At 68.6% G+C, this 26,496-nt stretch overlaps 2 protein-coding genes across 2 annotated transcripts in view; one reads left to right on the forward strand and one right to left on the reverse strand.

The window, feature by feature from the left end:
- The window catches only part of LOC139023861 (uncharacterized), an 87,562-nt gene that overhangs the window by 52,605 nt on the left and 8,461 nt on the right, over positions 1 to 26,496 (forward strand). The gene's annotated exons all lie outside the window — the stretch shown is intronic.
- On the reverse strand, positions 619 to 6,423 carry LOC111960162 (fibril-forming collagen alpha chain-like). Its single transcript, XM_070437789.1, has 5 exons — positions 5,324 to 6,423; positions 4,134 to 5,282; positions 3,080 to 4,015; positions 2,515 to 3,000; positions 619 to 2,458 (listed from the first exon to the last, which is right to left on the reverse strand). The coding sequence occupies exons 1-5, from the start codon at positions 6,421 to 6,423 to the stop codon at positions 619 to 621; spliced, it is 5,511 nt and encodes a 1,836-aa protein (XP_070293890.1).

The raw sequence follows: 26,496 nt of genomic DNA on the forward strand, positions 1-26,496 counted from the left end.
CGGTGCGCCCCCCCCGCCCCCTCGTCCGTGCCGCGCCCTTTTTGCCCGCCCTGTCTGGTCCCGCGCCGGTGGGTTTGTGCCCTCGGCGCCGTTGTTGCCGGTGCTGTCTGGTGGCCGCCCTGCCTTCCCCGGCCTCCCGCCCTCCGTCCCGCTCTTCCGCCTCTTGCGGCCCGTCTGCTCCCTTCTGCTTGTGGCGTTCCTGGTGCTGCCGCGCGCGTCGCCCCCCCCCGCTACCTCCTCCCCACCTCTTGCTGGCACGCCTGCCCCCTCGCTTCCCTTTACTTTCGTTTTCCATTTTTTCCTGCGCTTTCTTCTCTCGTCTCCTCCCCCCGTTGCTTCCTGCTTCCTGCTTTTCCCCTGGCTGCGCCCGCGCTGCCTGCCTGCCTGTCTGTCTTGTTCCGCCGTTTCCTTCCTCTGGCCCGCTGGCGCTCGCCTTTGCACTCTTCTCTCTCTCCCGGCGGCGGCGGCCCCGCGCGCGCTCCTCTTCCCTTCGCTCTCCCGCTTGTCCCGCCTCGTCCTGCCCGTCGGGCCCCCGCCCGCCCGGCCGGCGCCGCGTTTCTCCCCGTGGCCCTCACTGCCTCCCCGCCGCCCGTTTTTCTGGCTCTCTCTCCCGCCCGTCTACCTTGCCCCCCGGTCCGCCCTGCCGTGCGCTCGTTTGCCGTCTTTCCCGCCCGCGTTTGCCGTGCCTTGCTTTTCGCTGTGTTGTTGGCTCTCTCCTCTGCTCCCCGGCCCGCCACCCCTCCTCCGTGCCTCGCCCTGTCCGCCCTCGGCTGCGCGCCGCATGGCCTGCGGGCTTGTCGGCCTGTTGTCCGGCTCGGTCTTCCCGCTCCTCCGCGGCCCCGTCGCCTCTGGGCCCCACCCCCCGTCTCTGGCCCCCGCCCGGTCTGGCCCCGTGCTCTTCCCCTGCCGCGTTGCGGTTTTGTCCTCCCCTGGGTGCTGGTCGGCTTCGCGTTTCTCGTCGCCGCCTGCGCCGTTCTCCCGCGGCCTGTCCTCTGGCGCGGGCTCGCTTTGGCTGGGTGGCGGGTCTGTCCTGGTCTGGCGCCGTGTTGTCCCCCTCCTCGGCCTGCGCTTGTTTGTCCTTGGCCGGCTCCTCTCCCCCCGTGCGTTTCCCGGGCTCCCCCTCCTCCTCCCTCCTTGGTCCCCTCCTGCCGGCTTCTCCTGCCTGCCTCTGCCCGCCCTGCCCCTGCCCCTCGCCCTCCTGCTCGTTCTGTGCCTCTTTCCTGCCGCCCGGCCTTGTCCGTGTTCTGCCCTGGCCCGCGCCGCGCGGCTCTCCTCCCCTTGGCCGCTACGTCTGCGCCCTGTTGGTCGGCCGGTGCGCGCTCGGGCCTTCCCCCCCGCCCTGTCCGGGCCCTTTTTCCGGTGCCTTGTGGCCGCGTGGGGTCCCCTCTCCCCGCCCGCCCTGGCCCCTGCTGTGGCCGTCCTGCCGCCCTCCCCCGTCCCGTACCGTTCCTCTGGTGTGGTCACCCCGCTGCCTTCCGTCACTCTGCTGTGCCTCTCCTCTTCCTGGCCCTGCCCCGCTTTGCCCGTTTCTTTGCTGTGCGCTGTTCCCCCCCTCCTTCCCCCCGGCCCCTGCCCGTTCCCGGCGCCTTTCTGGGTCCTGGCCCTCGCTTCTCCTCCTTCCGCTCCCCCGGTCTCCGCCGTGCTCCCATGGGCTTTGCGCTCGCGGGCTTCTTCGCTGGCGCCGGCCCCCCTGCCCTTACTGTCTTGCCCGTGCTCCTGCCCGCCCGCGCCCGTCCTGGCCTTGGTGGCCTTGGTCCGCTGGCGCGTCCTGTCCGGCATGCGCTGCCGGCCCGGGTCCCCCCTGCGGCGGCGGCTGTCTTCCCTGTCCCGCCCCGTGTTTGCGCTTGCCCTGCCCTGCCCGCTCCTGTCCGCTGCTGTTTGTGCCCCCTGCTCCCGCCCCTGCCCGCCCTCCCCCTCCCCCTCGCTCCCGCTCCCGCGGTCGCCGGCCTCGGTCTCACCCGCTCCCTTCCCTTCGCCGCTCCCGCGCCTCCGCCCCTCCCCTCGGTCGCTCCCCCGCCCCTCGTCCGTGCGCGCCCCTTTTTGCCCCGCCCTGTCTGGTCCGCGCCGGTGGGGTTTGTGCCCTCGGCGCCGTTTGTTGGCGGTGGCTGTCTGGTGCCGCCCTGCCTTTCCCCGGCCTCCCGCCTCCGTCCCGCTTCTCTCCGCCTCTTTGCGGCCGTCTGCTCCCTGCTGCCTTGTGCGTTCCTGGTGCTCCGGCGGCGCTCGCCCCCCCCCGCTCCTACCTCCCTTCCCCTCTTGCTGGCCCGCCTGCCCCTTCGCTTCCCTTCCACTTTCGTTTTCCTTTTTTCCCTGCGCTTTCTTTCTCTCTCTCGCCTCCCCCGTTGCTTCCTGCTTCCCTGCCTTTCCCCTGGCTGCGCCCCGCTGCTGCCTGCCCTGTCTGTCTGTCGCCGCCGTTGCCTTCCCTCTGGCCCGCTGGCGCTCGCCTTTGCCTCTTCTCTCTCTCCCCCGCGGCGGCGGCCCGCGCGCGCTCCTCTTCCCCTTCGCTCTCCGCCTTGCCCCTCAGTCCTGCCCGTCGGGCCGCCGCCGGCCCGGCCCGGCCGCGTTCTCCGCCCGTGGCCCTCCTGCCTCCTGCCGCCCCGTTTTTTGGCTCTCTCTCCCGCCCTCTCCCTTGCCCCCGGTCCCGCCTGCCGTGCCGCTCGTTTGCCGTCTTTCCCGCCCGCGTTTGCCGTGCTTGCTTGTCGCTGTTTGTGGCTCTTCTCCTCTGCTCCCGGCCGCCCCCTCCTCCGTGCTCGCCTGCGTCCGCCCTCGGCTGCGCGCCGCTGGCCTGCGGGCATTGTCGGGCCTGTGTCCGGCCGGTCTTCCCGCCTCCCGCCCCCGTCGCCTCTGGCCCCCCCCCGTTCTTGGCCCGCCCGGTCTGGCCCCCCGTGCTCTTCCCTGCCGCGGTTTGCGGTTTTGTCTCCCCCCTGGTGCTGGTCGGCTTCGCGTTTCACTCGTCGCCGGCCTGCGCGTTCTCTCCGCGGCCTGTCCTCTGGCGCGGGCTCGCTTTGGCGGTGGGCGGGTCTTGTCCTGGTCTGGCGGCCGTGTGTCCGCCCCCTCCTAGCCTGCGCTTGTTTGTCCTTGCCGCCTGTCCCCTGGGTGCGTTCCGGGCCTCCCTCTCCTCCCTCCTGTGGTCCTTTCCTGGCCGGCTCCTCCTCCCTGCCTCTCCGCCTGCCCTGCCCCCCGCCCTCCTGCTTCGTTCTGTGCCTGCTTTCCTGCCAGCCCGGCCTGTCCGTGTTTCTGCCCTGGCCGCGCCGCGCCCGGCTCCTCCCTCCCTTGCGCCCCGTCTGCGCCCTGTTGGCTCGGCCGGTGCGCGCTCGGGCCCTTCCCGCGCCGCCCTGTCGGGCTTTCCGGTGGCCTTGGTGGCCGCGTGGGGTCACCCTCTCCCCGCCCGCCCTGGCCCCTTGGTGCCGTCTGCCAGCCCTCCCCCGTCCCCGTCCGGTCTCTGGTGTGGTCCCCCCGCTGCCTTCCGTACTGCTGTGCCTTACTCTTCCTGGCACTAGCCCCCGCTTTGCCCGTTCTTTTGCTGTGCGCTGTTCCGCCCTCTTCCCCCCGGCCCATGCCCGTTCCGCGCCTTTCTGGGGTGCCTGGCCCTCGCTCTCCCCTTCCGCTCCCCCCGGTCTCCGCCGTGCTCCCCTTGGTGCTTCGCGCTCCTGGGCTCTTCGCTGGCCCTGGCCGCCCTGCCCTTCCTGTCTTGCCGGCCCTCCTGCCCCGCCCGCGCCGTCTGGCTGGTGGCCTTGTCCTGCTGGCGCGTCTCTGTCCGGCTGCGGCCTGCCGCCGGGTCCCCCCGTGCGGGCGGCGGCTGTCTTCCCTGTCCCGCCCCGTGTTGCGCTTGCCGTGCCCTGCCCCGCCTCCTTCGCGGCTGCTGTTGTGCCCCCTGTCCCGCCCCTGCCCGCCCCCTCCCCATCCCCCTCGCTCCCGCTCCCGCGTCCCGGCCTCGGTCTCCCGCTCCTTCCTTTCGCCGCTCCCGCGCCTCCGCCCCTCCCCTTTGGTGCGCCCCCCGCCCTCGTCCGTGCCGCGCCTTTTTTGCCCGCCCTGTCACTGGTCCGCCGCCGGTGGGTTTTGTGCCCTCGGCGCCGTTGTTTGCCGGTGCTGTCTGGTGCCCCCTGCCTTCCCCCCGGCCTCCCCGCCCTCCGTACCGCTTCTCTCCGCCTCTTGGCGCCCGTCCTGCTCCTGCTGCTTGTGCGTTCCTGGTGCCTCCGCGGCGCTCGCCCCCACGCTTCCCTTCCCTCCCTTCCCCTCTGCTGGCCAGCCTGCCCTCGACTTCCCTTCCTTTCGTTTTCCCTTTTTTCCCTTGCGCATTTATTCTCTCTCTCCTCCCCGTTGCTTCCTGTTCCTGCTTTCCTGGCTGCGCCCTGCTGCCTGCATGCTGTCTGTCTTGTCTCGCCGTCCTTCCTCTGGGCCCCGCTGGCGCTCGCCTTTGCTCTTCTCTCTCTCCCCCCGGCGGCCGGCGGCCCCGCGCGCGCTCCTCTTCCCTTCGCTCTCCCGCTGTCCCCTCGTCCTGCCCGTCGGGCCTCCGCCCGCTCCGGCCGGCCGGCCGCGTTTCTCCGCCGTGGCCCTCCCTGCCTCCTTGCCGCCCCGTTTTTTCCTGGCTCTCTCTCCCGCCCTCTCCCTTGCCCCCCGGTCCCCTGCCCTGCCGTGCCGCTCGTTTGCCGTCTTTCCCGCCCGCGTTTGCCGCGCTTGCTTTCGCTGTGGTTGTTGGTCTCTCTCTGCTCCCGGCCCGCTCCCTCCTCCGTGGCTCCGACCTGTTCCGCCCCTCGGCTTGCGCGCCGCCTGCCTGCGGGCTTGTCGGCCCTGTTGTCCGGCCGGTCTTTCCCCCGCCTCCCGGCCCCCCCGTCGCTCTGGGCCCCACCGTCTCTGGCCGCCGCCCGGTTGGCCCCCGGCTCTCCCTGCCGCGTTGCGGTTTTTTGTCTCCCCCTGGGTGATGGTCGGCTTCGCGTTTCCTCGTGCCGGCCTGCGCGTTCTCCGCGGCCTGTCCTCTGGCCGCGGGCCTCGCTTTGGCGTGCGGGTCTGTCCTGGGTTCTGGCCGGCCCGTGGTGTCCCCCTCTCGGCCGCGCTTGTTGTCCTTGCCGGCCTTCTCCCTGTGCGTTCCCGGGCCTCCCTCCTCCTTCTCCCTCCTGTGGTCCGACCTTCCTGCCGGCTCCTCCTGCCCTGCACTCTCCCGCCGTGCCCTGCCCCGCCTCCTGCTCGTTCTGTGCCCTGCTTTTCTGCCCGCCCGGCCTGTCCGTGTTCTGCCTGGCCCGCGCCGCCGCCCGGCTCTCCCTTCCGCCTTGCGTCCCGTCTGCGCCCTGTTGGCTCGGCCGGTGCGCGCTCGGGCCCTTCCCCTCACCCGCCCTGTCGGGCCCTTTCCGGTGCCTTGGTGGCCGCGTGGGGTCCCCTCTCCCCCGCCCGACACACTGGGCCCCTCTGGGTGCCGTCCCTGCCGCCCTCCCCCGTCCCCGTCCGTCCTCTGGTTGTGGTCCCCGCTGCCCTTCCGTCCTGCTGTGCCTCTCCCTCTTCTGGCCTGCCCCGTTCTTTGCCCGTTCTTTGCTGTGCGCTGTTCCCCCCTCTTGCCCCCGGCCCCTGCCCGTTCAGGCCCTTTCTGGGTGCCTGGCCCTCGCGCTCCCTTCCGCTCTCCCGGTCTCCGCCGTGCTGCCCTGGCTTGCGCTCCGGGCTTCTTCCGCTGGCCCCCTGGCCGCCCTTGCCCTTCCCTGTCTTGCCGGCCCTCCTGCCCCGCCGCGCCGTTGGCTGGTGGCCTTGCCTGGCTGGCGCGTCCTGTCCGGCCTGCGCCTGCCGGCCGGGTCCCTCCCCCTGCGGGCGGCGGCTGTCTTCCCTGTCCCGCCCCGTGTTGCGCTTGCCTGCCCTGCCCCCCGCTCCTTCCGCTGCTGTTGTGCTCCTGCTGCCCGCCCCTGCCCGCCCCTCCCCCTCCCCTCGCTCCCGCTCCCGCGTCCGGCCTCGGTCTCGCTCCTTCCTCGCCGCTCCCCGCGCCTCCGCCCCTCCACCATTGGTGCGCCCCCGCCCCGTCCGTGCCGCGCCCTTTTTTGGCCCGCCCTGTCTGGTCCCGCGCCGGTGGGTTTGTTGGCCGCCTCGGCGCCGTTGTTGCCGGTGCTGTCTGGTGCCGCCCTGCCTCCCCGGCTCCCCGCCCTCCGTCCCGCTTCTCTCTCGCGCTCTTGCGGCCGTCTGCTCCCTGCCTGCTTGGTGCGTTCCTGGTGCTCCGCGGCGCTCGCCCCCCCGCTCCTCCTCCCTTCCCTTCTTGCTGGCCCGCTTGCCCCTCGCTTTTCCTTCCTTTCGTTTTCCCTTTTTTCCCTTGCGCTTTTCTTTCTCTCTTATCCCTCCCGTTGCTTCCTGCTTCCTGCTTTCCCCTGGCTGCGCCCCGCTGCCTGCCTGCCTTGTCTGGTCTTGTCCCGCCGTTCCTTCCTTCTGGGCCCGCTGGCGCTCGCCTTTGCGCATCTTCTCTCTCTCCCCCGGCGGGCGGCGGCCCCGCGCGCGCCCTCTTCCCCTTCGCTCTCACGCTGTCCCCCTCGTCCTGCCCGTCGTGCCCCGCCCCCGCCGGCCGGCGGCCGGTTCTCCGCCCGTGGCCCTCCTGCCTTCCTGGCCCGCCCCGTTTTCTGGCTCATCTCTCCCGCCCTCTCCCTTGCCCCGGTCCCGCCCTGCCGTCCGCTCGTTTTGCGCGTCTTTCCCGCCCGCAGTTTCGCCGTGCTTGCTTTCGGCTGTGTTGTTGGCTCTCTCTCTGCTCCCCCGGCCCCCTCCTCCGTGCTCCGCCTGTTCGCCTCGCCCTGCGCGCCGCTGGCCCTGCGGGCTTGTCGGCCTTGTTTGTCCGGCCGGGTCTTCCCCCGCCTCACCCGGCCCCGTCGCCTCTGGGCCCCCCACCCGTCTCTGGCCCGCCGGTCTGGCCCCGTGGCTCTTCCCTGCCTGCGTTGCGGTTTTTGTCCTCCCGCCTTGGTGCTGGTGCGGCTTGCGCGTTTCTCGTCGCCGGCCTGCGCGTTCTCCCGCGGCCTGTCCTCTGGCGCGGGCTCGGCTTTGGCGGGGCGGGTCCTGTCCTGGTTTGGCGCCGTGGTGTCCCCCTCTCTGCCTGCGCCTTGTTTGTCCTTGTCCGGCCCTCTCCACCCTGTGCGTTCTCCCGGGCCTCCTCTCCCTCCCTCCTTGTGTCCCCTTCCCTGCCGTGCTTCCCATCCTGCCTGCCTCTCCCGCCTGCCCCTGCCCCGCCTCCTGCTCGTTCTGTGCCTGCTTTCCTGCCCCGCCCGGCTGGTCGTGTTCTGCCTGGCCGCGCCGCGCCGGCTCTCCCACTCCCCTTGCGCTCCGTATGCGCCCTGTTGGCTCGGCCGGTGCGCGCTCGGGCCCTTCCCCATCCCCCCCTGTCCGGGCCTTTCCGGTGCCTTGGTGGCACGCGTTGGGTCCCTCTCCGGCCGCCCGCCCTGGCCCCTCTGGTGGCCGTCCTGCCGCCCTCCCCCGTCCCCGTCGTCTTGGTGTGGTCCCCCCGCTGCTTCGTCCTGCTTGTGCCTCTCCTCTTCCTGGCCTGCACCACGTTGCCGTTCTTGCTGTGTATCGCTGTTCCCTCCACTCTTCCCCACGCCCTAGCGTTCCGCCCTTCTTGGGGTCGCCTAGCCCTCCTCTCCCTCCGATCCAACAGGTCATCCGCGTGCTCATGGGCTTGAGCCTCCGGCTCTTCGCTGGCCCTGGCCTGCCTCCCTGCCCCTCATGTTCTTGCCGCCCTCCTGCCCGCCCGCGCCGTCTGGCTGGTGCCTTGCCTGCTGGCGCTCCTGTCCGGCGCGCCTGCCGGCCGGGTCCCCCCTGCGGGCGGCGGCCTGTCTTCCTGTCCGCCCGTGTTGCGCTTGCCTGCCCTGCCCCACGCTCCTTCCCGCTGCTGTGTGGCCCACCCCACTGCTTCCCGCCCCTGCCCGCCGCCTCCCGCCTCCCCCTCGCTCCGCTCCCGCGTCGCCGGCCTCGGTCTCCCGCTCCTTCCTTCGCCGCTCCCCGCGCCCTCCGCCCTCCCCTGTGCGCCCCCCCGCCCCTCGTCCCGTGCACGCGCCCTTTTTGCGCCCTGTCTGGTCCCGCGCCGGTGGGTTTGTGCCCTCGGCGCCGTTGTTGCCGGTGCTCGTCCTGGTGCCGCCACTGCCTTCCCCCGGCCTCCCCGCCTCCGTCCCGCTTCTCTCCGCCTCTTGCCGGCCCGTCTGCTCCTGCTGCTTGTGCGTCTGGTGCTCCGCGGCGCTCGCCCCCCGCTCCCTCCTCCCTCTCTTGCTGCCCGCCTGCCCCCTCGATTCCTTTCCTTTCGTTTTCCCTTTTTTCCCTTGCGCTTTCTTTCTCTCTCTCCATCCGTTGCTTCCTGCTTTCTGCTTTCCCTCTGGCTTGCGCCCTGCCTGCCTGCCTGTCTGTCTGTCCCGCCCGTTCCTTCTCTGGGCCCTGCTGGGCCTCGCCTTTGCCTCTTCCTCTCTCTCCCCCCCCCGGCGGCGGCGGCCCCGCGCGCGCTCCTTTCCCCTTCGCTCTCCCGCTGTCCCTCGTCCTGCCCGTCGGGCCCCGCCCGCCCGGCCGGCCGGCCGCGTTTCTCCGCCCTGGCCCTCCTGCCTCCTGCCGCCCCGTTTTTCTGGCTCTCTCTCCCGCCCTCTCCTTTGCCGTCCCGCCTGCCGTCCGCTCGTTTGCCGTCTTTCCCGCCCGCGTTTGCCGTGCTTGCCTTTCGCTGTGTTTGTTGGCTCTCTCCTCTGCTCCCGCCGGCCCGCCCCTCCTCCGTGCTCCGCCGTCCGCCCCTCGGCTGCGCGCCGCTGGCCTGCGGGCTTGTTCGGCCTGTTGTCACGGCCGGTACTTCCCCCGCCCTCCCGGCCCCCGTCGCCTCTGGGCCCCCCCCCGTCTCTGGCCCGCCCGGTCTGGCCCCCCTGCTCTTCCCTGCCGCGTTGCGGTTTTGTCTCCCCCTGGGTGCTGGTCGGCTTCGCGTTTCTGCGTCGCCGCCTGCGCGCTTCTCCCCGCGGCCCTGTCCTCTGGCGCGGGCCTCGCTTTGGCGGTGGCGGGTCTGTCCTGGTCTGGCGCCGTGTGTCCCCCCTCTGGCCCTGCGCTTGTTGTCCTTGCCGGCCCTCTCCCCTGTGCGTTCCCGGGCCTCCCCTCGCTCCTCCCTCCTTGTGGTCCTTTCCCTGCCGGCTCCTCCTGCCCTGCCTCTCCCGCCTGCCCCTGCCCCCCGCCCTCTCTGCTCGTTCCTGTGCCTGCTTTCCTGCCCGCCCGGCCCTGTCCGTGTTCTTGCCCTGGCCCGCGCCGCGCCCGGCTCTTCCTCCCTTGCGGCCCGTCTGCTGCCCTGTTTTGGCTCGGCCGGCTGCGCGCTCGGGCCCTTCCCCCCCGCCCTGTCCGGGCCCTTTTCGGTGCCTTGGTGGCCGCGTGGGGTCCCCTCTCCCGCCCGCCCCTGGCCCCTCTGGTGCCGTCCTGCCGTCCTCCCCCGTCCCGTCCGTCTCTGTGTGGTCCCCCGCTGCCTTCCGTCTGCTGTGCCCTCCCTCTTCCTGGCCTGCCCCGCTTTGCCCGTTTCTTGCTGTGCGCTGTTCCCTCCTCTTCCCCCCGGCCCTGCCCGTTCCCGGCCTTTTCTGGGGTGCCTGGCCCTCGCTCTCCTTCCGCTTCCACCCGGTCTCCGCCGTGCTCCCTGGGCTTGCGCTCGGGTCTTCGCTGGCCCTGGCCCGCCCGCCTTCCTGTCTTGGCCGGCCCCTCCTGCCCCGCCCGCGCCGTCTGGCTGGTGGCCTTGGTCCTGCTGGCGCGTCCTGTCCGGCTGCGCCTGCCGGCCGGGTCGCCCCTGCGGGGCGGCGGCTGTCTTCAGCTGTCCCGCCCCGGTGGTTTGCGCTTGCCTGCCCTGCCCCGCTCCTTCGCGCTGCTGTTGTGCCCCCCTGCCCCGCCCCTGCCCGCCCTCCCGCTCCCCCTCGCTCCGCTCCCCGCGTCCCGGCCTCGGTCTCCGCTCCTTCCTTCGCCGCTCCCCGCGCCTCCGCCCCTCCCCTGGTGCCGCCCGCCCCTCGTCCGTGCCGCGCCCTTTTTGCCCGCCTGTCTGGTCCCGCGCCGGTGGGTTTGTGCCCCTCGGCGCCCGTTTGTTGGCTGGTGCTGTCTGGTGCCCGCCTGCCTTCCCCCGGCCTCCCCTCCGTCCCCGCTTCTCTCCGCCTCTTGCGGCCCGTCTGCTCATGCTGCTGTGCGTTCGCTGGTGCTCCGCGGCGCTCGCCCCCCCGCTCCCTCCCTCCCTTCCCTCTTGCTGGCCCCGCCTGCCCCTCGCTTCCTTCCTTTCGTTTTCCCTTTTTTTCCACTTGCGCTTTCTTTCTCTCTCTCCTACCGTTGCTTCCTGCTTCCTGCTTTCCCACTGGCTGCGCCCCGCTGCTGCCTGCCTGTCTGTTCTTGTCCCGCCGTTCCTTCCTCTGGGCCCGCTGGCGCTGCCTTTGCCTCTTTTCCTCTCTCTCCCCGGCGGCGGCGGCCCCGCGCGCGCTCCTCTTCCCTTCGCTCTCCCGCTGTCCCCCTCGTCCTGCCCGTCGGCCCGCCGCCCGGCCGGCCGGCGCGTTTCTCCGCCCGTGGCCCTCCTGCTCCTGCCGCCCGTTTTTCTGGCTCTCTCTCCCCGCCCTCTCCCTTGCCCCCGGTCCGCCTGCCGTCCGCTCGTTTGCCGTCTTTCCGACACACCGCGTTTGCCGTGCTTGCTCTTCGCTGTGTTGTTGCTCTCTCCCTGCTCCCCCGGCCCGCCCTCCTCCGTGCCTCCCCTGTTCCGCCTCGGCTTGCGCGCCGCTGGCCCTGCGGGCTTGTCGGCTGTTGTCCGGCCGTCTTCCCCGCCCTCCCCCGGCCCCCGTCGCCTCTGGGCCGCCCCCCCGTCTCTGGCCCGCCCGGTCTGGGCCCCCGTGCTCTTCCCTGGCCGCGTTGCGGTTTTGTCTCCCCCTGGGTGCTGGTCGGGCTTCGCGTTTCTCGTCGCCGGCTGCGCGTTCTCCGCGGCCTGTCCTCTGGCGCGGGCTCGCTTTGGCGTGGCGGGGTCTGGTCCTGGTCTGGGCTGCCGTGTTGTCCCCCCTCCTCGGCCTGCCGCTTGTTGTCCTTGCCGGCCCTCTACCCCCTGTGCGTTCCCGGGCCTCCCTTTTTCCTCTCTCCCTTCCTGTGTCCCTTCCTGCCGGCTCCTCCTGCCTGCCTCTCCCGCCTGCCCCTGCCCCCGCCCTCCTGCTCGTTCTGTGCCTGCTTCTGCCGCCCGGCCTGTCCGTGTTCTGGCCCTGGCCGCGCGCCGCGCCGGCTTCTGCTCCTCCACTTTGCGCCCCGCTCCTGCGCCCTGTTGGCTCGGCCGGTGCGCGCTCGGGCCCTTCCCCCCCGCCCTGTCCGGGCCCTTTCCGGTGGCCCCTTGGTTGGCCGCGTGGGTCCCTCTCCCGCCCGGCCCTTGGCCCCTCTGGTGGCTCGTCCCTGCCGCCCTCCCCCGTTCCGTCCGTCTCTGGTGTGGTCCCGCCGCTGCCTTCGTCCTGCTGTGCCTCTCCTCTTCCCTGGCCTGCCCCGCTTTGCCCGTTCCTTGCTGTGCGCTGGTTCCCCCTCTTCCTCCCCCGGCCCTGCCGTTCCCGGCCTTTCTGGGGGGGTGCCTGGCCCTCGCTCTCCCTTTCCGCTCCCCGGTCTCCGCCCGTGCTCCTGGGCTTGCGCTCCGGGCTCTTTCGCTGGCCCTGGCCGCCCCTGCCCTCCTGTCTTGCCGGCCCTCCTGCCCGCCGCGGCCGTCTGGCTGGTGGCCTTGTCCTGCTGGCCGCCGTCCCTGTCCGTGGCTGCGCCTGCCGGCCGGTCCACCTGCGGGCGGCGGCTGTCTTCCCTGTCCCGCCCCGTGTTGCGCTTGCCTGCCCTGCCACCCCCGCTCTTCGCGCTCTGTTGTGCCCTGCTCCCGCCCTGCCCGCCCCTCCCCTCCCCATCGCTCCGCTGCCCGCGTCCCGGCCTCGGTCTCCCCGTCCTTCCCTTCGCCGTCTCCCGCGCCTCCGCCCCATCCCCCCTGGTGCGCCCCCCGCCCCTCGTCCGTGGCCGCGCCCTTTTTGCCCGCCCTGTCTGGTCCCGCGCCGGTGGGTTTGGTGCCGCCTCGGCGCCGTTGTTGGCCGGTGGCTGTCTGGTGCCGCCCTGCTTCCCCCCCGGCTCCCGCCTCGTCCCGCTTCTCTCCGCCTCTTGCGGCCCGTCTGCTCCACTGCTGGCTGTGCGTTCCTGGTGCTCCAGCGGCGCCTTCGCCCCCCCCGCTCCCTCCCTCCTTCCCCCTCTTGCTGCCCGCCTGCCCCTCGCTTCCCTTCCTTTCGTTTTCCCTTTTCCTGCGCTTTCTTTTCTCCTCTCCCTCCCCCGTTGCTTCCTGCTTCCTGCTTTCGCCTGGCTGCGCCACGCTGCCTGCCTGCCTGTCTGGTCTTTGGTCCGCGCCGTTCTTCCTCTGGGCCCGCTGGCGCTCGCCTTTGCCTCTTCTCTCTCTTCCCCCCCCGGCCGGCGCGCCGCGCGCGCTCCTCTTTCCCCTTTCGCTCTCCCGTCTTGTCCCCTCGTCCTGCCCGTCGGCGCCCCGCCCGGCCCGGCGGCCGGCCGCGTTTCTCCGACCCGTGGCCCCTCCTGCCTCCTGCCCCCCGTTTTCTGGCTCTTCTCCGCCCTTCTCCCTTGCCCCGGTCCCCCGCCCTGCCGTTGCCGCTCGTTTGCGTCTTTCCCGCCGCGTTTGCCGTGCTGCTTTCGCTGTGTTTGTTGGCTCTCTCCTCTGCTCCCCGGCACGCCCCTCCTGCCGTGCTCCGCTGTCCGCCCTCGCTGCGCGCCGCTGGCCTGCGGGCCTTGTCGGGATGTTGTCCGCCGGTCTTTCCCCCGCCCTCCCCGGCCCCGTCGCTCTGGGCCCCCCCCCGCGTCTCTGGCCCCGCCGCCCGGTCCTGGCCCGTGCTCTTCCCTGCCGCGGTGCGGTTTTGTCTCTCCTTGGGTGCTTGGTCGGCTTCGCGCAATTCTCGTCGCCGGCCTGCGCGTTCTCCGCGGCCTGTCCTCTGGCGCGCGGGCTCGCTTTGGCGGTGGCGGGTCCTGTCCCTGGTCTGGCGCCGTGGTGTCCCCCCTCCTCGGCCTGCGCTTGTTTTGTCCTTGCCGGCCATCTCCCCCTGTGCGTTCCCGGGCCTCCCTCCTCCTCCCTCCTGTTGGTCCCCTTCCTGCCGGCTCCCTCCTGCCACTGCTCTCCCGCCTGCCCCTGCCCCCGCCCTCCCTGCTCGTTCTGTGCCTGCTTTCCTGCCCGCCCGGCCTGTCCGTGTTCTGCCCTGGCCCGCGCCGCGGCCGCGGCTCTCCCTCCCCTTGCCGGCCGTCTGCGCCCTGTTTGCTGGCCCGGTGCGCGCTCGGGCCCTTCCCACCCGCCCTGTCCGGGCCCTTTCCGGTGCCTTGGTGCCGCGTGGGTCCCTCTCCCCGCCCGCCCTGGCTCTCTGGTCGAGCCCGTCCGCTGCCGCCCTCCCCCGTCCCCGTCCCGTCTCTGGTGTGGTCCCGCCTGCCTTCCGTCCTGCTGTGCCTCTTCCTCTTCCTGGCCTGCCCCGCTTTGCCCGTTCTTGCTGTGCGCTGTTACCCCCCTCTCCCCCCGGCCCCTGCCCGTTTTCCCGGCCTTTCTGGGGGGTGGGTGTTTTGGGGGTGCCTGGCCCTCGCTCTCCCCTTCCGCTCCCCCCGGGGGGGTTCCCTTCCCGCCCCCCGGTTTGGGCTTCCCCCTATTGGGGCCCCTTTGCGCCCCTCCCCCCGGGGGGCTTTCGCTGGCCCTGGCCGCTCCCCTGCCCTTCCTGTCTTGCCGGCCCTCCTGCCCCCCGCGCCGTCTGGCTGGTGGCCTTTGGTCCTGCTGGCGCGTGCTGTCCGGCGCTGACCGCTGCCGGCCGGGTCCCCCTGCGGGCGGGCGGCTGTCTTTCCCTGTCCCGCCCCGTGTTGCGCCTTGCCTGCCCTGCCCCCGCTCCTTCGCTGCTGTTGTGCCCCCTGCTCGTCCGCTGCCCCCCTGCCCTCCCCTCGCTCCCGCTCCCGCGTCCCGGCGCTTTCGGTCTCCCGCTCCTTCCTTCGCCGCTCCCCGCGCTCCGCACCTCCCCCTGTGCGCCCCCGCCCTCGTCCCGTGCCGCGCCTTTTTGCCGCCCTGTCCTGGTCCGCGCCGGTGGGTTTGTGCCCCTCGGCCGCCGTTGTTTGCCGGTGCTGTCTGGTGCCGCCCTGCCTTCCCGGCCTCCCCGCCCTCCTCCCTTCTCTCGCCTCTTGCGGCCCGTCTGCTCCCTGCTGCTTGTGCGTTCCTGGTGCTCCGCGCCCGCTCGCCCCCCGCTCCCTCCCTCCCTCCCCTCTTGCTGGCCCGCCTGCCCCTCGCTTTCCTTCCTTTCGTTTTACTTTTTTCCCTTGCGCTTTACTTTCTCTCTCTCCTCCCCGTTGGCTTCCTGCTTCCTGCTTTCCCTGGCTGCGCCCCGCTGCTGCCTGCCTGTCGTGTCTTGTCCGCCGTTCCTTCCTCTGGGCCGGCTGGCGCTTGCGCCTTTGCCTCTTATCTCTCTCCCCCGGCGGCGGCGGCCCCGCGCGCGCTCCTCTTCCCTTCGCTTCCCGCTGTCGGCGCCTCGTACTGCCCGTCGGGCCCCGCCCGCCCGGACGGCCGGCCGCGTTTCTCCGCCCGTGGCCCTCTTCCTGCCTCCTGCCGCCCCGTTTTTCTGGCTCTGCTCTCCCGCCCTCTTCCTTGGCCCCGGTCCGCCCTGCCGTGCCGCTCGTTTGCACGTCTTTCCCGCCCGCGTTTGCCAGTGCTTGACTTTCGCTGTGTTGTTTGGCTCTCTCCTCTGCTCCCCGCGGCCCCACCCCTCCTCCGTGGCTCCGCCTGTCCGCGCCTCGCTGCCGCGACCGCTCGGCCTAGCCGGGCTTGTCGGCCTTGTTGTCCGGCCCGGTCTTCCCGCCTCCCGGCCCCCCCGTCGCCTCTGGGCCCCCCGTCTCTGGCCCGCCCGGTCTGGCCCCCCGTGCTCTCCCTGCACAGCGTTGCGGTTATTGTCTCCCCCTGGGTGCTGGTCCGGCTTCGCGTTTCTCGTCGCCGGCCTGCGCGTTCTCCGCCGCGGCGCTGTCTCTGGCGCGGGCCCTCGCTTTGGCGGTGGCGGGTCTGTCCTGCGTCTGGCGCCGTGTGTCCCAACCTCCTCGCCTGCGCTTGTTGTCCTTGCCGGCCCTCTCCACCCCTGTGCGTTCGCCGGGCCTCCCTCCTCCTCCCTCCTGTGGTCCCACTTCCTGCCGGCTCCTCTGCCCCTGCCTTCCCGCCTGCCTGCCCGCCCTCCTGCTTCCGTTCTGTGCCTGCTTTCCCCTGCCCGCCGGCCCTGTCCGTGTTCTGCCTGGCCCGCGCCTGCGCCCGGCTCTCCCTCCCCTTGCGCCCGTCTGCGCCCTGTTTGGCTCGGCCGGTGCGCGCTCGGGCCCTTCCACCCGCCTTGTCCGGGCCCTTTCCGGTGGCCTTGGGTGGCCGCGTGGGGTCCCTCTCCCGCCGCCCTGGCCCCTCTGGTGCCGTCCCTGCCGCCCTCCCCGTCCCCGTCCGTCTCTGGTGGTGGTCCCCCGCTGCCTTCGTCCTGCTGTGCCCTCTCTCTTCCTGGCCTGGCCCCGCTTTTGCCCGTTTCTTGCTGGCGCTGTTCCCCACTCTTTCCCCCCCGGCCCCTGCCCGTTCCGGCCCTTTCTGGGGGTGCCTGGCCCTCGCTCTCCCCTTCCCGCTCTCCCCCGGTTCCGCCGGTGCTCCCTGGGCTTGCGCTCGGGCCTCTTCGCTGGCCCTGGCCGCCCCCTGCCCTTCCTGTCTTGGCCGAGCCCTCCTGCCCGCCCGCGCCGTCTGGCTGGTGGTCTTGTCCTGGCTTGGCAGCGTCCTGGTCCGGCTGGCCTGCCGGCCGGGTCCCCCTGCGGCGGCGGCTGTCTTCCTGTCGGCCCCGTGTTGCGCTTGCCTGCCCTGCCCCCCGCTCTCCGCTGCTGTTGTGCCCCCCTGATCCGCCCCTGCCCGCCCCTCCCCCTCCCCCTAGCTCCGCTCCCGCGTCCCGCCTCGTCCTCCCCGCTCCTTCTCCTTCGCCGGCTCCCCGCGCCCTCCGCCCTCCCCCCTGGTGCGCCCCCCGCCCCTCGTCCGTGCCGCAGCCCTTTTTGCCCGCCCTGGTCTTGGTCCCGCGCCGGTGGGTTTGTGCCCCTCAGGCGCCGTTTTGTTGGCCGTGCTGTCTGGTGCATCGCCCTGCCTTCCCACCCGGCTCGCCCTCCGTCCCGCTTCTCTCCGCCTCTTGCGGCCGTCTGCTCCTGCTGCTTGTGCGTTTTCGTCTGGGTGCTCCGCGGCGCTCGCCCCCCCCGCTCCCTCCCTCCCTTCCCCCTCTTGCTGGCCCGCCCTGCCCCTCGCTTCCCTTCCTTTCGTTTTCCCCTTTTTTCCCTTGGCGCTTTCTTTCTGCTCTCTCCCTCCCGTATGCTTCCTGCTTCGCTTTCCCCTGGCGCGCCCGCTGCCTGCCTGCCTGTCTGTCTTGTCCCGCCGTTTCCTTCCTATGGGCCCGCTGGCGCTCGCCTTTGCTCTTCTCCTCTCCACCCCCCCCGGCGGCGGCGGCCCCGCCCGCGCGCTCCTCTTCCCCTTCGCTCTCCGCTGTCCCTCGTCCTGCCGTCGGGCCCCGCCCGCCGGCCGGCCGGCCGCGTTTCTCCGCCCGTGGCCCTCCTGCCTCCTGCCTGCCCCGTTTTTTTCTGGCTCTCTCCTCCCGCCCTTCCTTGCCCCGGTCCCCCGCCTGCCTGCCGCCTCGCGTTTGCCCAGTTCTTTGCCGCCCGCGTTTGCCGTGCTTGCATTTCGCTTTGTGTTGTTGGCTCTCTCCCTCTGCTCCCGCCCGCCCCCTCCTCGTGGCTCCGCCTGTCCGCCCTCGGCTGCGCGCCGCTGCCTGCGGGCTTGTCGGCCTGTTGTCCGGCCGGTCTTCCACCGCCCTCCCCAGGCCCCCGTCGCCTCTGGGCCCCCCCGACCCCGTCTCTGGCCCCGCACGGTCTGGCCCCCGTGCTCTTCCACCCTGCCGCGTATGCGGTTTTGTCCTCCCCCCTGGTGCTGGTCGGCTTCGCGTTTCTCGTCGCCGGCCTGCGCCGTTCTCCCGCGGCCTGTCCTCTGGCGCGGGCTCGCTTGAGGTGGCGGGTCTGTCCTGGTCTTGGCGGCCGTGATGTCCCCATCCCTCCGGCTGGCGTTGTTGTCCTTGCCGGCCATCTCCCCCCTGTGCGTTCCCGGGCTCCTCCTCCTCCCTCCTGTGGTCCCCTTCCTGCCGGGCTCTGCCTGCCCCTGCCTCTCCCGCTGCCCTGCCCCCGCCCTCCTGCCTCGTTACTGTGCCTGCTTTCCTGCCGCCCCGGCCTGTCCGTGTTCTGCCTGGCCCGCCCGCTGCCGCGGCTCTCCCTCCCCTTGCGCCCGCTGCGCCCTTGTGGCATCGGCCGGTGCGCGCTCGGGCCTTCCCACCCGCCCTGTCCGGAGCCTTTCCGGTGCTTTGGTGGCCGCGTGGGGTCCTCTCCCCGCCCGCCTGGCCCTCTGGTGCCCGTCCCTGCCGCCCTCCCGTCCCGTCCGTACTCTGGTGTGGTCCCCCGCTGCTTCGTCCTGCTTGTGCCCTCTGCTCTTCCTGGCCTTGCCCCCTTGCCCGTTCTTTGCTGTGGATGTTACCGCCCACTCTTCCCCCGGCCCCTACCGTTCCGCCACATTCTGGGGATGGGGCCTCCTCTCACCCTTCCGTCCCAACCGGTCTCACGCTGCTCACTGGACTTGAGTCCGGGCTCTTCGCTGGCCCTGGCCCCTGCCCTTCCTGTTCTTGCCGGCCCTCTGCCCGCCCGCGCCGTCCTGGCTTGGTGGCCTTGTTCCTGCTTGGCGCGTCCTGTCCGGCTGCGCCTGCCGGCCGGGTCCCCCCTGCGGGAGGCGGCTGTCTTCGCCTGCTCCGCCCCGTGTTGCGTTGCCTGCCCCTGCCCCCGCTCCATTCGCTTGCTGTTGGTGCCCCCTGCTCCCGCCCCTGCCCGCCCGCTCCCCTCCCCTCGCTCCCGCTCCCGCGTCCCGGCCTCGTCTCCGCTTCCTTCTCCGCCGCTCCCCGCGCCTCCGCCTCCCCCTTGGTGCGCCCCACGCCTCGTCCGTGCCGCGCCCTTTTGCCCGCCCTGTCTGGTCGCCGCGCGCGGGTGGGTTTTGCTGCCCTCGGGCGCCGTTGTTGCCCGGTGCTGTCTGGTGCCGCCCTGCTTCCCCGGGCCCTCCCGCGCCCTCCGTCCCGCTTTCTCTCCGCCTCTTGCGGCGCCGTCTGCTCCCTGCTGCTTGTGCGTTCCTGGTGCTTCCGCGGCGCTCGCCCTCCCCCGCTCCCTCACTTCCTTCCCTCTTGCTGGCCCGCTGCCCCCTCGTTCCCCTTCCTTTCGTTTTCCCCTTTTTTCCTTGCGCTTTCTTTCTCTCTCTCCCTCCGTTGCTTCCTGTCTTCCTGCTTTCCCCTGGCTGCGCCCCGCTGCTGCCTGCTGTCTGTATTGTCCCGCCGTTCCTTCCTCTGGGCCGCTGGCGCTCGCCTTTTGCCTCTTCTCTCTCCCCCCGGCGGCGGTCGGCCCCGCGCGCCGCTCCTCTTACCCTTCGCTCCTCCCCGCTGTCCCCTCGTACTGCCCGTCGGCCCCGCCGCCCGGCCGGCCGGCCGCGTTTCTCCGCCTCGTGGGCCTCCTGCTGCCTGCCGCCCCCCCGTTTTTCTGGCTCTCTCTCCCGCCCTCTCCTTGCCCCCCGGTCCCCCGCCTGCCGTGCCGCTCGTTTGCCGTCTTCCCGCACGCGTTTGCCCGTGCCTTGCTTTCGGCTGTGTTGTTTAGAGCTCTCTCCTCTGCTCCCCCGGACCCGCCCCCTGCCTGCCCGTGATCCGCCTGTTCCGCCATCGGCTGCGCGGCCGCTGGCCTGCGGGCTTGTCCGGCCTGTTGTCCCGGCCCGTCTTCCCCGCCTCCCCGCGGCCCCGTCCGCCTTCTGGGCCCCCACCCGTCTCTGGCCGCCGGCCGGTCTGGCCCCCGTGCTCTTCCTGCCGGCGTTGCGGTTTTGGTCTGCCCCCTGGTGCTGGTCGGCTTCGGGCGTTTCGTCGCCGGCCCTGCGCCCGTTCTCCCGCAGGCCTGTCCTCTGGCGCGGTCGCTTTGGCGGTGGCCGGGTCTTTGTCCCTGGTCTGGCGCCGTGTGTCCCCCACTCCCTCGCCTGCGCTTGTTGTACCTTGCCGGCCCATCTCCCCCCTGTGCGTTCCCGGGCCTCCCTCCTCCTCCTCCTGTGGTCCCCTCTGCCGCTCCTCCTGCCCTGCTCCTCTCCCGCTGCCACTGCCCCGCCCTCCTGGCTCGTTTCTGTGCCTGCTTTCCTGCCCGCCCGGTCCTGTCCGTGGTTCTGCCCTGGCCGGCCGCGCCCGGCTCTCCCTCCCCTTTGCGCCCGTCTGCGCCTGTTGGCTCGGCCGGTGCGCGCTCGGGCCCTTCCCGCCCCCGCCCTGTCCGGGCCCTTTCCGGTGCCTTGGTGGCGCGCTGGGTCCCCTCTCCCCCGCCTGCCCTGGCCCCTCTGGTTTTGCCGTCCCTGCCGCCCTCCCCGTCCCGTCCCCGTCTCATGGTGTGGTCCCCCGCTGCCTTCCGTCCTGCTGTGCCTCTCCTCTTCCTGGCCTGCCCCCGCTTTGGCCCGTTCTTGCTGTGCGCTGTTCCCCCCCTCTTTCCCCCCGGCCTCCTGCCGTTCCGGCCCTTTCTGGGTGCCTGGCCCTCGCTCTTCCCTTCCGCTCCCGGTCTCCGCCGTGCTCCCTGGCTTGCGCTCCGGGCTCTTCGGCTGGCCCTGGGCCGCCCCTGCCTTCCTGTCTGCCGGCCCTCCTGCCCGCCCGCGCCGTCTGGCTTGGTGGCCTTGTCCCCTGCTGGCGCGTCCTGTCCCGGCTGCGCCTGCCGGCCGGGTCCCCCGCGGGCGGGCCGGCTGTCTTCCCTGTTCCGCCCCGTGGTTGCGCATTGCCTGCCCTGCCCCCGCTCCTTCCGCTGCTGTTGTGCCCCCTGCTCCCGCCCCTGCCCGCCCCTCCCCCTCCCCCTCGCTCCCGCTACCCGCGTCCCGGCCTCGGTCTCCCGCTCCTCCTTCGCAGCTCCCCGCGTCCTCCGCCCTCCCCCTGGTGCGCCCCCCGCCCCTCGTCCGTGCCGCGCCTTTTTTGCCCGCCCTTCTGGTTCCCGCGCCGGTGGGGTTTTTGTGCCCCTCGGCGCACGTTTTTGCCGGTGCTGTCTGGTGCCGCCCTGCCTTCACACCGGCCTCCCCGCCTCCGTCCCGCTTCTCTCCTGCCTCTTGCGGGCCCCGTCTGCTTCCCTGCTGCTTTGCGTTTCCTGGTGCTCCGCCGGCGCTCGCCCCCCCTCGCTCCCTACCTCCCTTCCCTCTGCTGGCCCGCCTGCCTCGCTTCCTTCCTTTCGTTTCCCTTTTTTCCCTTGCGGCTTTCTTCTCTCTCTCCCTCCCCCGTTGCTTCTGCTTCCTCTTTCCCTGGCTCGCCGCTGCTGCCTGCTGTCTGTCTTTGTCGCCGTTCCTTCCTCTGGCCCGCTGCGCTCGCCTTTGCCTCTTCTCTCTCTCCCTCCCCCGGCGGCGGCGGCCCCGCGCGCGCATCCTCTTCCACTCGCTCTACGCTGTCCCTCGTCCTGCCCGTTCGGGCCGCCCGCCCGGCCGGCCGGCCGCCGTTTCTCCCGCCCGTGGCCTCTAGCTCTGCGCCCCGTTTTTCTGGCTCTCTCTCCGCCCCTCTCCTTGCCCCGGTCCCCCGCCCCTGCCGTGCCGCTCGTTTGCCGTCTTTCCCGCCCGCGTTTTGCCGTGCTTGCTTTCGCTGTGTTGTTGGCTCTCTCCTCTGCTCCCCGGTCCCGCCTCCCTCCTCCGTGCTCCGCACTGTCCGGCCTGCGGGCTGCGCGCCCGCTGCCTGCGGGCTTTGTCGGCCTGTTTGTCCGGCCGGTCTTCCCCCCCCTCCGCGGCCCACCGTCGCCTCTGGGCCCCCACCACCCGTCTCTGGCCCCGCCCGGTCTTGGCCCCCCGTGCCTCTTTCCCTGCCGCGTTGCGGTTTTTGTCTCCCCTGGTGCTGGTCGGCTTCCGCGTTTCTCGTCGCCGGCCTGCGCGTTCTCCCGCGGCCTGTTCCTCTGGCGCGGGCTGCTTTGGCGGTGGCGGGTCTGCCTGGTCTGGCGCCGTGTGTCCACCCCCTCCTCGGCCTGCGCTTGTTGTCACTTGCGGCCTTCCCCCCCTGTTCGTTCCCGGGCCTCCATCCTCCTCCCTCCTGTGGTCGCCCTTCCTGCCGGCTCTCCTGCCCTGCTCTCCCCGCTGCCCCCTGCCCCCCCCCGACCATCCTGGCTCGTTCTGTGCTCTGCTTTTCCTTGCCGCCGGACCTGTCGTGTTTCTGCCCTGGGCCCGGCGCCGCGCCCGGCTCTCCCTACCCGTGCGACCCGTCTGCGCTTGTTGGCTCGGCCGGTGCGCGCCTCGAGGGCCCTTCCCCCCCCCTGTCCGGGCCTTTTCCGGTGCTTGGTGGCCCGCGTGGGGTCCCCTCTCCCCGCCCCGCACCTGGCCCCATCTGGTGCCGTCCCTGCCGCCCTCCCCCGTCCCCGTCCGTCTCTGTGTGGTCCCGCTGGCCTTCCGTCCTGCTGTGCACTCTCTATCTTCCTGGCCTGCCCCGCTTTCCGTTCTTGCTGTGCGCTGTTCCCCCTCTTCCCCCGGCCCCTGCCACGTTCCGGACCTTTCTGGGTGACTGGCCCTACGCTTCCCTCTTCCGCTAACCCCGGTCTCCGCCGTCTTCCCCTGGATTGCGCTCCGGGCTTTCGCTGGCTGGCCGCCCTGCCTTCCTGTTTGCCGGCCCTCCTGCCCCGCCCGCGCGTCCTGGCTGGTGGCCTTTGTCCTCTGGACGCGTCATGTCCGGCTGCGCCTGCCGGCCGGGTCCCGCCATGCGGGCGGCGGCTGTCTTCCCTGTCCCGCCCCGTGTTGCGCTTGCCTGCTGCCCCCCCGCTCCTTCCGCTGCTGTCGGTGCCCTGCTCCCGCCTGCCCGACGCCTCCCCCTCCCCTCGGCTACGCTCCCGCGTCCCGGACTCGTCTCCGCTCCTTCTTCCGCCGCTACAGCGCCTCGCCCCTCCCCCCTGGTGCGCCCCCCCGCCCCTCGTCCCGTGCGCGCCCTTTTTGCCCGACCCTGTCTGGTTCCCGCAGCCGGTGGGTTGTGCCCCTCGGCGCCGTTGTTGCCGGTGCTAGTCTGGTGCTCCCTGCTTCCCGCCTCCCCGCCCTCCGTCGCCGCCTTCTCTCCGCCTCTTGCGGCGCGTCCTGCTCCCTGCTGCTTGTTGCGTTCCTGGTGCTCCCGCGGCGCTCGCCCCCCGCTCCCTGCCCCCTTCCCCTCTTGCTGCCCGCTGCCCCCTCGGCTTCCTTCCTTTCGTTTCCCTTTCTTCCCTTGCGCTTTCTTTCTCTCTTCCCCCTCACCACGTTGCTTCCTGCTTCCTGCTTTCCCACTGGCTGCGCCCGCTGCCTGCCTGACTGTCTGTTCTTGTTCCGCCGTTCCTTCCTATGGCCCGCTGGCGCTCGACTTTGCCTCTTCTTCTCTCCCCCCCCCCGGCGGCGGCGGACACCGCGCGCGCTCATCTCCCTCGATCTCCCGCTTGTCCCATCGTTCCTGCCCGTCGGGACCCGACCGCCCGGCGGCGGCCGCTTTCTCCGCCAGTGGCCCTCATGCCTCATGCCGCCCCGTTTTTCTGGCTCTCTATCACGATCCTCTCCCTTTGCCCCGGTCGCCCGCCCTGCCGTGCCGCTCGTTTGCCGTCTTTCCAGCCGCAGTTTGCAAGTGCAATTGATTTCGCGTGTTGTTGGCTATCTCCTCTGATCCCAGCGAGCACGCCCACTCATCAGTGCTCCAGCACTGGTCCGCAATCGGGATGAGGCCAGCTGGCCTGGGGCTTTGTAGGCCTGTTGTAAGGCCAGGTCTTTCACCAGACATCACCGGCAACCGTCGCCTATGGCACAACCCACTCCGTCTCTGGACCAGCAGGTCTGGCAAAAGTGCTCTTCCCTGACGAGTTGCGGTTTTGTCTCAACCATGGGTTGATGGTCGGTTCGCGTTTATCGTCGAAGGAATGAGCGTTATACCGAGGCCTGTCCTCTGGAGCGGATCGCTTTGGGTGGAGGGTCTGTCATGGTCTGGAGCAGTGGTGTCACAACATCATCGCGAATGCGCTTGTTGTCCATTGCAGGCAATCTCAACACTGTGCGTTACAGGGAATACATCCTCCTCCCTCATGTGGTACCCTTCCTGCCAGGCTCATCCTGCCTGACTCTCCGCATGACATGCCCCAGCCTACTGCTCGTTCTGTGCATGTTTTTCCTGCGACAGGTGTCGTGTTTGCGCTGGCCAGCGAAGGCCCGGATCTCTCCCATTGAGCACGTCTGAGCCCTGTTGGTCGGAGGTGGAGGCTAGGGCCATTCCCCCAGAAATGTCCGGGAACTTTCAGGTGCCTTGGTGGAAGAAGTGGGTAACATCTCACAGCAAGAACTGGCAAATCTGGTGGCAGTCCCCTGAAGAAATCAAAAGTAACAGTAAGTATCTGGTGTGGTCACCAGCTGCATTAAGTACTGCTGTGCATCTCCCTTCATGGACTGCACCAGATTTGCCAGTTCTTGCTGTGAGATGTTACCCCACTCTTCCACCAAGGCACCTGAAAGTTCCCGGACATTTTCTGGGGGAATGGCCCTAGCCTCACCTTCCGATCCAACAGGTCTCAGACGTGCTGCAATGGGATTGAGATCCGGGCTCTTCGCTGGCCATGGCAGAACACTGACATTCCTGTCTTGCAGGAAATCACTCACAGAACGAGCAGTATGGCTGGTGGCATTGTCATGCTGGAGWGTCATGTCAGGATGAGCCTGCAGGAAGGGTACCACATGAGGGAGGAGGATGTATTCCCTGTAACGCACAGTGTTGAGATTGCCTGCAATGACAACAAGCTCATTCCGATGATGTTGTGACACACTGCTCCAGACCATGACAGACCCTCCACCTCCAAATCGATCCCGCTCCAGAGTACAGGCCTCGGTATAACGCTCATTCCTTCGACGATAAACGCGAATCCGACCATCACCCATGGTGAGACAAAACCGCAACTCGTCAGTGAAGAGCACTTTTTGCCAGACCTGTCTGGTCCAGAGACGGTGGGTTTGTGCCCATAGGCGACGTTGTTGCCGGTGATGTCTGGTGAAGACCTGCCTTACAACAGGCCTACAAGCCCTCAGTCCAGCTTCTCTCAGCCTATTGCGGACAGTCTGATCACTGATGATTGTGCGTTCCTGGTGATCAGAGGAGATAGCCAACAACACAGCTAAATCAATCACTTCAAACTCTTGCTGGAAAGACTGCAAACTAGCTTCACTTCATTTCGTTTTACCTTTTTTCAATTGAGATTTCTTTATATATATCCATAAAAACGTTGCTTCATGATTCATGATTTCCACTGGCTGAGAAACGCTGCCTGCCTGCCTGTCTGTCTTGTCCCGACGTTCATTACTATGGGACAGCTGGAGATCGAATTTGAATATTGAAACAATGTTGCAAATGTCGGAGAGACAGACAGCAAGGTTAATTCAAATCTCCACTGTTGAAAACAATGTATAAAAAAAATAAACAGTTGGTGTAAAAGAAATGTGAGCTAATATCTAGATGCTTTTTATACTGGAGATCAAGTTTATAAGTTTATAAATAGCCCGGCTAGGCTGATGAGACAGCGGATTGTGCAGTCAGATGGAACAGAGTAAATAGGTATTTTAATTTCATAGATTTAGCCGGTGGTAACTTGTGGAATAAACACCGGCTGGAATGCGCTTTTAACCAATAAGCATTCAGGATTAGACCCACCCGTTGTATAATGGCATATATTAATGGCATTAATATTATATCATGTATGAATGGAAAACAATAATACACGAAAAATATATGATTTGTATTCTAATTAAGGTTGACCAAGGACACTTCACCCACAGTCCAAGTGAGTAATTTTGCATTATATATTTTGCCTGACGTTAAACTGCTTCACATTCTCATGCTTCATATAGGTAGCTGGAGGAATTTAGTAATTGTGGATGAAGTATGTCCTGTATCCCTCTCTCTTTACTTTAGAATCTGAACGTGGACACAGATAATTACGCTGCACTGAGTTTCTCAATAAACAGATCTGAGCGTGGAAGAGGGAGAGGGCAGGGTGGAGACATTTCTGAAACACACATTGTGTATGCTCCCTTAAAGCAACAGTTTTGAAATAGTCTTGTTTGAATATATTAACATTTCATACTGTATTAATGTTTTTATTGAACGTCTGAACAGCAATATCCGCATCATCAACATATCAAAAGGCTGACATATGGGAGTTTTAGTTTTACAATATTTCACTGAAGCTGACGAGCACTGAAACATTTGAAAAGACAGTAAAACACATTTGTATTTGTAACAGCTACAGGGTTGAGAAACTGAATCATTGAATGAAACTATTTCCAGATGAGGTAGATAATGAAGAAGATGGTCAGACAGCAGAGGAGAAATACAATTCTTATGATGGAGAAGAGGACGAGGATCCTCATATCCGCTTCAGTCGCCACTTGAATATCACTCCCTGAAAGAATTAAATCAAATCAAATCAAGTTTATTTTATATAGAACTTCGTACATCAGCTAATATCTCGAAGTGCTGTACAGAAACCCAGCCTAAAACACCAAACAGCAAGCAATGCAGGTGTAGAAGCACGGTGGCTAGGAAAAACTCCCTAGAAAGGCCAAAACCTAGGAAGAAACCTAGAGAGGAACCAGGCTATGAGGGTGCCAGTCCTCTTCTGGCTGTGCCGGGTGGAGATTATAACAGAACATGGCCAAGATGTTCAAAATGTTCAATAAATGACCAGCATGGTCAAATAATAATCAGGAATAAATGTCAGTTGGCTTTTCATAGCCGATCATTAAGAGTTGAAAACAGCAGGTCTGGGACAGGTAGGGGTTCCATAACTGCAGGCAGAACAGTTGAAACTGGAACAGCAGCAAGGCCAGGTGGACTGGGACAGCAAGGAGTTATCATGCCCGGTCGTCCTGACGTATGGTCCTAGGGCTCAGGTCCTCCGAGAGAGAAGAAAGAAAGAAAGAAGGAGAGAATTAGAGAGAGCCAAGATGTCAAATGTTCATAATGACAAAGCATGGTCAAATAATAATCAGGAAATAAATGTCATTGGCTTTTCAATAAGCCGATCATTAAGGAGTTTGAAAACAGCAGGTCTGGGACAGGTTAGGGGTTCCATAACCGCAGGCAGCAAACAGTTTGAAACTGGAAACAGCAGCAAAGGGCCAGTGGAACTGGGGACAGCAAGGAGTCATCATGCCCGGTAGTTGCCCTGAACGGTATGGTCCTAGGGCTCAAGGTCTCCGAGAGAGAAAGAAAGGAGAGAAGGAAGAGAATTAGAGAGAGGCATACTTAAATTTCACACAGGGACACTGGATAAGACAGTGAGAAGTACTCCAGAATATACCAACTGACCCTAGCCATCGACTCCCGAGACACGCCAAATAAACTTACTTCGCAGCATAAACATACTGGAGGCTGGAGACAGGAGGGTCCAGTGAGAACATTCTGGTGCCCATCCCGATGATACCCGACAGGGCCAAACAGGAAGGATACTAAACCCCACAACCCACTTTGCCAAAAG

Source organism: Salvelinus sp. IW2-2015, linkage group LG37 (genome assembly GCF_002910315.2).
Source record: "Salvelinus sp. IW2-2015 linkage group LG37, ASM291031v2, whole genome shotgun sequence".
Classification (NCBI taxonomy): domain Eukaryota; kingdom Metazoa; phylum Chordata; class Actinopteri; order Salmoniformes; family Salmonidae; genus Salvelinus; species Salvelinus sp. IW2-2015.

Excerpts from the sequence above, each read along its gene's own strand:
- LOC111960162 (XM_070437789.1), bottom strand. The coding sequence starts at position 6,423 with ATGCGCAAAGGCGAGCGCCAGCGGGCCCAGAAGGAAGGAACGGCGGGA. Across the intron at positions 3,001-3,079 it reads ACGCACCCAGGGGACAGGCG|CGAGCCCGCGCCAGAGGACA; the intron begins GCAAGGACAAAC and ends CCACCGCCAAAG. Across the intron at positions 2,459-2,514 it reads CCGACGGGCAGGACTGAGGG|AGAGAGAAGAGGCAAAGGCG; the intron begins GCAAGGCGGAGA and ends GCCGCGGGGGAG.